The sequence below is a fragment of the Heteronotia binoei genome, chromosome 3, assembly GCF_032191835.1.
Source record: "Heteronotia binoei isolate CCM8104 ecotype False Entrance Well chromosome 3, APGP_CSIRO_Hbin_v1, whole genome shotgun sequence".
Classification (NCBI taxonomy): Eukaryota; Metazoa; Chordata; class Lepidosauria; order Squamata; family Gekkonidae; genus Heteronotia; species Heteronotia binoei.
Genome location: NC_083225.1, coordinates 172559673 through 172572545, shown reverse-complemented (window position 1 = coordinate 172572545; position 12873 = coordinate 172559673). Strand labels below are relative to the sequence as shown.

The window sequence follows — 12873 nt, the reverse complement described above, 5'->3', positions numbered from 1 at the left end:
CTGCGAATTATTAGGAAGGGAAATAAAAACAAATCAGCCAGTATCATAATGCCCCTGTATAAATTGATGGTGCGGCCTCATTTGGAGTACTGTGTACAATTCTGGTCACCACACCTCAAAAAATATATTATAACATTGGAAGAAGTGCAGAAAAGGGCAACTAGAATGATTAAAGGGTTGGAACACTTCCCTTATGAAGAAAGGTTAAAACACTTCGGGCTCTTTAGTTTAGAGAAACGTTGACTGTGGGGTGACATGATAGAGGTTTACAAGATTATGCATGGGATAGAAAAGGTAGAGAAATAAGTACTTTTCTCCCTTTCTCACAATACAAGAACTCGTGGACATTCAATGAAATTGCTGAGCAGTCGGATTAGAACTGATAAAAGGAAGTATTTCTTCACCCAAAGGGTGATTAACATGTAGAATTCACTGCCATAGGAGGTGGTGGTGGCTACAAGCATAGACAGCTTCAAGGGGGGATTGGATAAGCACATGGAGCAGAGGTCCATCAGTGGCTATTAGCCACAGCGTATTGTTGGAACTCTTTGTCTGGGGCAGTGATGTTCTGTATTCTTGGTGCTTGGGAGGCAACAGTGGGAGGGCTTCTAGCCCCACTGGCAGACCTCCTGATGGCACTTAGTTGTTAGAAAGGTTGAAATGCTTGGGACTCTTTAGCTTGGAGAAACGTCAACTGCGGGGTGACATGATAGAGGTTTACAAGATAATGCATGGTATGGAGAAAGTAGAGAAAGAAGTACTTTTCTCCCTTTCTCACAATACAAAAACTGGTGGGCATTCGATGAAATTGCTGAGCAGACAGGTTAAAACGGATAAAAGGAAGTACTTCTTCACCTAAAGGGTGATTAACATGTGGAATTCACTGCCACAGGAGGTGGTGGCAGCCACAAGCATAGCCACCTTCAAGAGGGGTTTAGATAAAAATATGGAGCAGAGGTCCATCAGTAGCTATTAGCCACAGACTGTGTGTCACACCAGACTTACTAGTTATGGAATGAGAAGCACTCTTGTGTAGAGGTTTACAAGCAGAGGGAACTGTTGACCTGGACAATGTGATGCTACAATACTGGAGAAGGTCAAAGGGTAGGAATGCAGCAAGCAAGAATCAATGTTTCTTTTATCCAACCTTTCCTCCAAGAAACTCAGAGTACCATGTATGGTTGTCCCTTCCTCTAGTTTTCGGGATCCAAGATGGCCCCCTACATTTGCTGACTGATTCCACTGTAGGGTGGCAAGGTGGTCCACCAGTATGGTGGTCAGCCTCCCGCCTATGTCCCTATTCCTAGCTGCTTCTCAACTCAGCAGTGGGAGAAAAAATAAAAAGGGAGATTGCATCACACAGTATGAGAATCTCACTTCTGGGCTTGTTCTTACAGGACAGAAGTCACAACACTGGGAATTTCACTTCCAGGTAAAGACCCAGAAATGACAACACTGTGTTGAGCAACACTTTAAGAAATCCCTCTCCCTCTGGTATTTATAGAGAACGGGGAATTCCTGAAGCATCACTTGATGTCAAGCAGTACTTCTCCTCCCCATGCCCCACCTCCCCATAACGCACAAGATTGCCAGGTATATGCCTAGCAATTCGATTCCTCAGTCTGATCAATTCACCACTCAGACACGTAAACTAAATCCCTGCTTGTCTCTCAGCTGGAAGCCAGCCAGACTCCATTTGTTTTCAATGTAAATACATTTTCTATAGAAATAAATTCTCTCCTTCCTTCTGAGAAGAGGGCAGTCCTTCCATTTTAACCCTGTTATTAAAACTGACAACAAAATCATGATAAAATGTAAGGTTGATGAAATTACTGATCTGTGTAATCAGATCATTTTCTGAGAACGCAGTGAATGAAGATGCCACTCTTGATATTTTGTTAAGAAGTAGAAGAAGAAGCTTAGTCCATACCCTTTTTATTAAAAAAAAAATCTATAAAACTGTTGCAGGAAAAAAACAATAATTACAGGATATTTTCACCACCTGTTCAATGTCACATTACAACCAATAAGTATGTTTGAGAAGAAGAAGAGATTGGGTTTATACCCCACCCTTTGCTACACAAAGGAGTCTCAGAGGGGCTTATAATCTCCTTTTCCTTCCCCTCCCCACAACAACCACCCTGTGAGGTAGGTGGGGCTGAGAGAGCTATCCCAGAATTGCTCTTGAGGAGAACAGCCTTGAGAGAACTTGTGGCTGACCCAAGGTCACATCAGCAGGTGTATGTGGAGGAGTGGGGAATCAAACCCAGTTCTCCCAAATAAGAGTCCACACACTTAACCCCTACACCAAACTGGCTCTCATATGGTTTTGATTTCTCTGCGGGTGTTTTGCCCTGCCTATTGGAATAATTTCTACTGGGATTTTCCATTTGAGGTGTTTACCATTATCACATTTGTATCTTGGCCTTTACTTCCAAAGTTGCATACTTGGGATGAGCCTATTTGGGTGACAGCCATATGAAGTAAACAAATTTGAGAGTGTTACCCTAAGGGGTTGTGAGGGTCTCCTGAGGTTGTTGGGGGAATCAGCTAGGAGACCCAGGCAAGTGAGAGGGGGTAACAAGCAGGATCTCCACTTACGTTTATGGTGATTTTTCCCTCAGTAGAACTCTCAAATAAACCAGGCCTCAATTAATGAAATTATTTTTATTAATAAAAGTTAAAGAAATAAAAATAAAAAAGTTATCACTTGAAGACCGCTCTGAACGCACATACAGGTTCAGAAAATAAAGGCAGTAGCTTATAGGGACAAAAAGGAACTTATTCTATGGCAGGGGTGGCCAACAGGAGTTCTCCAGATGTTTTTTGCCTACAACTCCCATCAGCCCCAGCCATTGGTCATGCTGGCTGGGGCTGATGGGAGTTGTAGGCAAAAAACATCTGGAGAGCTACCGTTGGCCACCCCTGTTCTATGGGACTATATTATCTGTCCAGAGAACACAGATCCAAGAAGAAGGATGAGCAAAACGAACCAGCATTCCACTCAAGTTTACCTAACCTTATGGCTGGGGTTGTAAGTCTGTTGGCATCCAAACACACACATGCACACACTCTTGGACAGAGGGTGATTGATATAACTTTGAGCAGTAACGTGATCACTCCTAGAACAATGCTGTGATGGTAAGAATGAAACAATGCATTTGAACCAGGGAAGCTGCATAGCTTTCCCATGGGTTGTGAATGCAATGTAACGTTCATGTGAAAATGTCTATTGTGCTTGGTGACCTCTAATACACAGGACAAGAGAACTATTACAAAAGGGTGTTATGGGATTACAATGGTTTTGACTATAGACTCACATAGGATGAACCAGGTAAGGCAAATCAAGCAAGGTAGGGGAATTAGTCGTACTGCCTTTTCTGGAAATTAATCTTTGGCATTGGTGGATTTAAAAGTGGTCTCCCAAAAGCCAGACCTTTGCATCTTTAGGATCACTTCCCAGACAAGCATCTGGCCAGTATTTGATGACACACATTCCATGTGATTGTAGGACCCATTTTGATCCTATTTGCAGACCAGTCAAGAGGAGTGACCCTGTGAGATGTTGAGAAAGAAGTTTGCCTGCGTCACCTTGTCCAAGGTACCAGACTAGTCCTTCGAGGGAGAGGAGGGGTCCAGGCATAACAAGAGAGAGTGTCTGACGCATTGCCATTCAGTTCACATCACTGCTGAAAGAGGGTCACCATCTGGGTTTCCCCCATAAAGTCCCAGCACCCTCACCATTGCACCCCATCGGATCTCAACACTGTTGTAGTAGTCATGGAGACTTCCATATATCCTTGAACTATAGATTTTGGACACTTGAAATATCATCAGACTGAACATATGAAACTATATTATGCTGAATAAGAGCAATCTTAACACCTGAGCTCTCCCTAGATGCTAAAATGACTAAACTGAGAATATTGTACTTTAGTCACATGATGAAAACTATAGTGGTCATTGGAAAAAACTATAGTGCTACGAAAAGTTGATGAAGGCAGCAGGAAAAGAAAAATACCAAATACATCACAAGTGACATGACAGCACTTAACACACACAATCTAACCCAATTTAACAGCGGTTCCCAAGGATTCAGGCATGGGGGTTGTCTAAAATCTTTTTACCTGGAGATATTATGTCATATCTCTGACCACATGCATGGATCATATGCTAGGATTAAACTATGGGCTCTCCTAACCAACGTTTCCTCTAAACTGTGGAGTCTTGTGAGCAAAAATTCTATGTGAGCTACTGGCATTAAAGTTGTGAGCTACTGCATAAATTAGTTTGCTCTAGGGCCATTTTTCCCGAGCTAAGACAAAAATGTGTGAGCTGGAGCCTAAAAAACTGTGAGCTAGCTCTCACTAACTCAGCTTAGAGGGAACACTGCTCCTAATGTCTTTACTCTTACAGGACAGTTGTCTCATAGCCACTGTGTGGGGGAAAAGGTCACCCAGTTGACCCAAGCATTTCTGTTTTACACAAATGTATGAAGCCACTTTATACTGAATGAAACTTTGGTCCCTTCTGTGGAGTACCATTGATTCTGACTTTCTGTGGTGATTCAGAGTTGCAAACAGAGTGTTCTTTCTGGCCCATCCAAGTGAGCTGTAGTTCTTCAGATCCTTAGAGAGCAGCCCTACTTAGAATCCTACTTAAGTCTACTCTGTGGGGCTTACTCTCAGGAAAGTTGTGCGTGTGTGTGTGTGTGTGTAAAGTGCCCTAAAGTCACAGCTGGTTTATGGTGACCTCCCAAAGGGTTTTCAAGGCCAGTGAGAAGCTGAGGTGGTTTGCCATTGACTTCCTCTGCAAAGTCTTCCTTGGTGGTCTCCTATCCAAACATTGGCCCTGCTTAGCTTTCAAGATCTGATTGGGTTATAGAATACTATTCCACGTCCCTAAATTGTTCCTAGGATTGTCTTATTAGACCTCCAGTGACTGGTAAAATCTTGATTGCGTCATAGGGCTCTTTGCATTAAATGATTTTGTTGGGATCTTGTAATGATGCTTTGGGATTTTCCGATGCTGACTGAAGGCTTTTTGAAATATTTGTAGCATGATTTTTTTTTTAGCATATTGCCATGGGTTTTTTTTTTTTTTAATATTCTAACCAAGTTTTTTCCATGCTGATTCCTGTGCAAACTGCCTTGAATACACTGATAAAGTCAGAAGCCAGAGTGTGAATGCGCTAAATAAATAAATGGAGTAGAACCTGATGCCTTAGTGCACAAAGCAGGGCCTTTGTTGGTGACCTCTGGGTCTCCTACTCAGTTTTGATCCTACCTGTTGGTGACTGGCAGCAGTCAGCCCCTGATATTATAGCCCTGAGGCTAGATTACTGTGAAGCATCATAATGGAAACCAACTTGAAAACATATGCAAAGTGATTAGATGGAGGACTGACTTGATACTCAACAGATAATCCTCTTGTAATCCGTCCCTCAGATTCTCACATACTGCCTGCCTGAGCTTTCAATGCCCCTGGATTTCCCTTTGCAAGCTTTAAGTCTATCTATGGCACAGCTGAGAAGAAAGGCAATATTCGCATTTTCATTACAATGAATCTTTTCTCATCTAATAAATCTCGTTAAAAGACACACAGCAACACTATAGTTTTATTTTTCTCCACACAGTGAGGTCATACAGTATGTCCACTTGATGTGGAAAGGCATGACAAGTTTAGCTTGTTTGGAGTGGCTTTTTTTTGGTGGGGGAGGAGAAAATATCTCCTAATTCTGTATCAGGAAAGGTCAGTCAATAAAGTATGTGTGAGAGTGAGTGAGTGAGTGAGTGAGTGAGTGAGTGAGTGAGTGAGTGAGTGAGTGAGTGAGTGAGTGAGTGAGGAAGAGAGTTTCATTATATGCGGATGATATAATGATTATCTGCCAGGAGGTATTGTGTTAATTTTAATAAAAATTGAGAACAGTGGTATGTTTTCTCAAAGTAAGAGGAATTTGAAAAGGTTTGAATTGTTAAATCTACATTTTGATGAAACTGTAAAACTATGAGGAGCAAGGCTGGAAAGAAAAAAAAACCCAATCAAATATTTCTGCTATTACAAGGAAAGTCTAAGCCAGTGACCGGATGCACTACCACTAAGCAGATGCTCTACTATGGTTGTGTGTCAGTTGTGACTCAAAGACACAGCCTTCTTCTTCTTTTGGTAGTCTAATCCTTGTTATCAACTGCTATCAAATCATATTAGACATCCACCCATGCATAAATAAGAACTGAAAAGAGATCTGTTGCAATGTAAGGTACTGTAAGGTACTATTAACCCAATTGATAAAGATTTTGCTAATGGGGCCAGTAAAACACCATTTTCAGGTTTAACTTGCATCACCATGGATCTTTTTAGAAAATGATCTCATAATACCAAGCAGAAACTTCCATTTTACGTGCACCATTCAAAAGAATATGCTCATACTTTTTTGATAGGTGAATAGATTCATGACAAGTATAGTCAGTGTGGTGGAGTGGTTAGAGCATCAGACAAGGATCTGGGAGACCCAGGTTTGTATCTTCACTCTGCCATGGCAACTTACTGGTCAACCATGGGCCATTCACACACTCTCAGTCTCAGGCTAACCTACCACATAGGGTTGCCAAGAGAATAAAATGGAGAAGAAGAAGAAGAAGAAGAAGAAGACTGCAGATTTATACCCCGCCTATCTCTCTGAATCAGAGACTCAAAGTGGCTTACAATCTCCTATATCTTCTCCCCCCACAACAGACACCCTGTGAAGTGGGTGGGGCTGAAAGGGCTCTCAAAGCAGCTGCCCTTTCAAAGAAACCTCTGTGATAGCTATGGCTAACCCAAGGCCATTCCAGCAAGTGCAAGTGGAGGAGTGGGGAATCAAACTCAGTTCTCCCAGATAAGAGTCCGCGCACTTAACCACTACACCAAACTGGCTCTGAAGGGGACACTGTTGTAAGCTTCTTTGGATCCCAACTGGAGAGAGAAGTAGGGCATAAATTAAATAAATAAATAGTTAAAGGGCTGATTATCCTGATTCTTGAAAGCAGTTGTCCATCGGAATAGTTTACTACAACTTGTCAAGTTAGGTACACACAGGGCTATTTTTGAGCAGGAATGCACAGGAACGCAGTTCCAGCTGGCTTAATGTCAGAGGGTGTGGCCTAATATGCAAATAAGTTCCTGCTAGGCTTTTTCTACAAAAAAACCCCCTCTGGGTACATACATTGCCAGCACAAAATCCTGTTTATAGATTATTATGGGCAAATTGTGTTTTCCCAAAAGCATGCTTTACCCCACCCCATCAATTGGTGGGCCCCCAATCTGCCCCCTTTGCTCACCCCACTTTGAACAAGTAGTAGCATTGCTGCCGGCCTCTCTTCTGTGTCACTCAAAACAAGCAGCAGACAACGATTTGGAGAAGCAGGGGGGAAGAGGGAAGGGACCAAGGGAGCCAATGAGAAAAAGACTCGCATGCTGACCTGGCAATTGCCAGATAGAATAGCCCCAGATGCCTCTTGGCTTGGGCCTATCATTGGTGGCAAAGGCAAAAGGAGGGCAGTGACGGGCAAGCAATGTTTTATCTTTCTATGACTGTCTATGTTTATCTGAATATAACTGCCATGCTTTAAAATATTACTAACCCTGAACTAAGCTTAGGCACATCAAAGTAGAGAATTAGCCGGCGCCTCTTTTGTGCCTCTTTTGCTTTTACTAACAAATGCAGGAATTTGTTCTTTGAAGATAAAGCCTCCAGGGACAGTTTCCCAGGCCGGGCCTGGACCCAGGAAGAATAACCGCAGGGGAGATAAACAAGTTACTGTGTGAATTTTCACACCTGAATACAGGATTGTTTAGCAATTGTAGCAATGTTTAGAGAACCTTTGATGTGCCACCTTTAAGTATGCATTCTATTGCTACTCTGTATCAGTTCCAATACCTGGCTCAATAGAAGCACATGGATTATCAATAAAACATACTTTGTTTCAACTCAAGGACTGGTTACTTTGAAATCTGCTTGCTTGACAGCGGACAAAGCAGCCACTGCCAGGCAAGACAGGCATCTCAACAAAATAACAACAAAGGAGGGTGGGGGGTGACCAGCAGCCACCCGCCCAGTCGGCTGTGTTAAAGTCACTTCCTCAAAGCTTTCCCCTTTTCGCTTTCTTCTTTCCCCTTCCCTAACAAAGTGTGTAGAGCAAAGGAGGCGGAAGTCTTCTTGCAGCTGACCTTTTGAGCACTCAACTTCAGTTTGAGAAGTCTCAGTCTCTCTAAGAGAGGGGCACATAAGAAAGGGGTGGTGGAGCAGAGCTGCTGTGACTGTCCAGGCAAAGGGGAGTTAACTTGTGGAACTCAAGACAGCTTACAGTGCTGAGAGCCCAGAGCTGCCAAACCAGGTGCCCCCCCCCAGACCCACCCAAACAACAAATCCTGCTATGGGCTCCACCAAACATGAAATCCTGGCTACAGCCATGGAGCCTACAAAGACATCCCTTTTCAGTTATTATTTTAGGAGAGGAGGAATGGCAAATTTAATTCCACTCTTAGTCCTTCTGACTGTATTTAGATAGTGTGCTGTTGAACTGTAATAAATGGAGATGATGTGTATTAGTAACTAGATCCCTTTTTTATCTTTGTTCTGCACTGCCATAGGAAAACGCTATAAATCATCTATAAATCATTTTGCTATACATAATTAACTTCCTCTTCTTTCTTTATCTAACTTTTATTTCTTATCTTACTTTTTAGATTTTATTTTTGTCACTATTAGATTCCAGTTCAGCAGTCAGTGCCTAATACTGAAGGATCTTTTGATAATAAAGTTACACTTTTCAATTCTGAAAGAAAAATGTCTCTTTTTTTTAAAGTGCTTTTTCCTTCTGTAAGTTTTAGAAGATTAAGCCACTTATTTGGGAGGTTTGACTTTTTCCTATTAGAGAAAGAGAAGGAATAAAATGTATTTATCTCTTTCATCTTTGGTGAACTGAATGGATTCCACAAGTATATTCATCATTTTTTGAAGAAACATAGTCAGAGACCCGTAACTTTATTTATGAGTCCTTAAAGATGACTCTACAGAAGTTGTCTGCCGTTGAGATAATCCTGTATATGCTATTTCAGGATAAAAACCTTTTTTATAATTTTCAGGATAACTGTTCTTCCAGATGGGACCCTGAGAATCCTGAATGCCACCAAACTGGATGAGGGGAGATATGTATGCCGAGGAGAAAACATATTCGGTTCTGCGGAAATAACAGCTTCTGTGTTCATTAAAGGTAAGGCAAAACAAGGATCCTGTGGCATGTCGGATTTCCTCTCTTCCTCGGGGCTTTTTTTTTAGCAGGAACGCAGTTCCGGCTAGCTCGGCATCAGAGGATGTGACCTAATATGCAAATGAGTTCCTGCTGGGCTTTTTCTACCAAAAAAAATCCCTGTGTGAAACAATGCTGATATCAGGGGTGTGGTCTAATATGCAAATGAGTTCCTGCTGGGCCTTTTATACAAAAAAAGCCCTGCCTGGTTTTAAGGCAATACCCCAGACGTCTAGTATAGGCCTACACAATCTGTGATCTACTAAGCAGACTGCCAGCCATGTATGGAACTGTGAAATCTTGAGGGGAGAGTCAAGTACCTGGAAGGTCACAGCACATGACTACTGGAGACCTAGCATTGTTTAATAGTTAGTGTGTCAGACTGGGACTTGGGAGAGCAAGTCCCAAGGGGCAAGTCACTCTCTCAGCCTAACCTACCCAACAGGGTTGTTGTTGTGAGGATGAAAAAGAGGAGAAGAGAATAATGTTGCAGTCTTCTTTGGGTTCCCGCTGGGGGGGAAAAGTGAAGAATAAATGCCTAAATTAATAAGTAGTGGTGGTCTGTATTTGACTTGATGGATCACAGAAGGTGATTGATATACTTCTTAGGGCCTATCTTCACTTTGAGATAATCCTTTTCCCTGTCATGTATAGTGTTTGCTTTGTAAGATTAGATGGCCAGGGTTTACCAAGGTTTACGTTGGATCGAACTGGCATGTCCACAAAAATATCACCTGAAACTATTCTAGAATTTCCAAGACTGTGTTGAGAAATACCTGGAGACTTTGGGGGTGGAGCCAGGAGAGGGTGTGGTTTGGGGAGAGGAGGGGCCTCAACATAGTGCAATACCATAGTCCACCCTTCAAAGCAGCCCTTTTCTCCAAGGGAGCTGATCTCTGCCAGCTGAAGATCAGTTGTAAAAGCAGGAGATCTCCAGGCCCCACCTGGAGGCTGGCAGCCTTAAACTATTCATATAAAACTATCTTCTGATGACTTCATCAATGAAAAAGTGGCATGTGAATGGGCCTATAGTTTACATTATCTGACCTAAATCCAGAGAAAATTGAATGACATGGAAAGTCACAGCCTACTTATGGCAACTCATAGGGTTTTCAAGGCAAGAGATGTTCAGAGGTGGTTTGCTGTTGTGAGCCTGTATGTAGTGACCCTGAAAATCCTTGACATTCTCCTATCGAAGTACTATTCAGGACCAGCCCTGCTTAGCTTCCATGATCTGATGAGATCAGGTTAGCCTGGGCCAGGGGTGGAATTCTAGCAGGAGCTCCTTTGCATATTAGGCCACACACCCCTGATGTAGCCAATCCTCCAAGAGCTTACAAGGCTCTTTTTTGTAAGCTCCTTTGCATATTAGACCACACACCCCGATGTAGCCAATCCTCCAACAGCTTACAAGGGGGGTTTTTGTAAGCTCTTGGAGGATTGGCTACATCAGGGGGGGTGGCCTAATATGCAAAGGAGCTCCTGCTAGAATTCCATCCAGGTCTAGTCGAGAGAAAAATGGTCACACATAATCACCACTAATTGCAGTGGAAGTTAAAGAGAGTTGCACATGGATCAGGAAGGCCTGAATTGAAATCCCCACTCTACCATGAAGCTTGCTGGGTGACCTTGTGCCAGTCACTCACTTTCAGCCTTGACTTACCTCTCAAGATTGTCATGGGGATAACATGGATGATGGGAGAATGGTGAACTCCCTGGAGGAAAAGCAGGACCAAAACTGGGGCTTCTTTTTCTTGGGGGACGTGGCGGAGTGGAGTTCCGGAACCTCTTTGTGGAAACAAAATTCTCAAAAAAGAATGTTTAAAAGTTCATGAGGGGCACCTGTGTGTTTCTCCTTCATTTCCCTCTTGAGAGTTCTGGCACCTCTTTTTCCAGAAAAGGGGAAAAAAGCCCTGATCAATACATTCTAAATAAATAAGGCAAGCCTGATCTTGTAGATCTCAGAAGTTAAGAAAGGTCAGCCCTGGTCATTACTTGGATGGGAGACCAGTATTTGGATGGAAGACCAAGGAATACCAGGGTTGTGACACGGAGGCAGGCAATGCCAAACCACCTTTGAATGTCTCGTGCCTTAAAAACCCCAGGGGTGTCAAACTCATTTGGTATGAGGGCCAGAACTGACATAAATGAGACCTTGTTGGACCAGGCCACATGTGTCATAAAATGTAATGCCAAGTAGAGGAGATATGAATTTTATAAGTGTAATAAATAAATATAAAGGACACTGATAAACACAATTTAAAAAAAAATTAAATGAAACATGCTTAAAAGATTTTTAACAGTTTTTGATAACTGACGCCTCTTGCTCTGAATTATTGCATCAAAATCTGGAGACAACGTCTGTGCTGTAGCAATCTTGAGTAGGTGTTGTTCAGGCATGTGTCTCTAAGACCCAGGGGAAAACATCAAATGGCTGGGCATTGAGAGCTTTTGAACATAAGTTTCATGTGCTGGTCAGCCAATGGAGAAAATAGAGGCTTTGCTCTTTAGCTCCTGTGTGATTGAGCAAGCCTGGAAAAGCAAGCTGTGATGCAAAAAGAAGCAAGAGAGAGAGAGAAGGAAGTTGATGACAGTGAGTTGCTTGCAGGCCTATAGGAGCTCTCCAGGGTTCTGATTTGGTCCTTGGGCTTCATGTTTGACACCCCTGCCCTATGCAGTCACCATAAGTCATAAATAAACCAACACACCCTTCTTTGTGCTTCTTGGAAACAGCAGTAGAAAATCTAACTACTACCAATGAGGAAACTGTTGTTTTAATATTGGTTTGGGTTCAACCTTCCTCCAGTGAGCGTTTATCCCACCTAAAGAGCCTTCCTTAATTCAGGTTCACTGACTCATTGATTGGATGAAAAGCCCCTTACATTGGAGGAAGTCTTCTTAGGCCAGAGAAATGCTTCAGACCTTGATCAGTGAACTGTAGGATGGGGACAGAATTCCGCCCCTCCCCCCATTTTAAGAAAACTCATCAAGTCATTGAACAAAGCAGAAGTCAAGTCACACCTTAAGACCAACCAAGTTTTATTCAGAACGTAAGCTTTCGTGTGCTCTCTAAGCACACTTCATCAGACGAGGGGATCAGGTATTGTGGGCTGAAATATAAGCAGTTTGTTGATTAAGTATGCAGACTGTATGCTTGTATTTCAGTCCGCAATACCTGATCTCCTCATCTGATGAAGTGTGCTTAGCGAGCACACGAAAGCTTACGTTCTGAATAAAACTTGGGTGTTCTTAAAGGTACAACTTGACTCCTACTTTGTTCAACTACTTCAGACCAGCACGGCTGCCCACTTCATCAAGTCATTGATGAAGTCATTGATTCATCAAGTCATTGATTCTGTTTCTCTCTCTAGTGCCTACCCGGATAGACCTGTCTCCAAAGAGGATGGAGCTGACTGTGGGAGAAAGCATTGTCCTCAGTTGCAAAGCCATTCACGACCCCACGTTAGATGTCATTTTCCACTGGACATTGAACGGCCAGCCCATCGATTTTGAGAAGGAAGGTGGACACTTTGAAAGCATCCTTGTGGTAGGCATGGTCCAACATCTGTACTCTCTGACAATC

The 12873-nt window shown here is 42.7% G+C and overlaps 1 protein-coding gene across 2 annotated transcripts in view; it reads left to right on the top strand.

The window, feature by feature from the left end:
• The window catches only part of CNTN5 (contactin 5), an 897557-nt gene that overhangs the window by 768501 nt on the left and 116183 nt on the right, over positions 1–12873 (top strand). For both annotated transcript variants that reach the window (XM_060234908.1, XM_060234909.1), the window contains 2 exons: positions 9127–9254; positions 12662–12837. In XM_060234908.1, coding sequence (XP_060090891.1) covers positions 9127–9254; positions 12662–12837 — 304 coding nt within the window. The remainder of the gene's footprint in view (positions 1–9126; positions 9255–12661; positions 12838–12873) is intronic.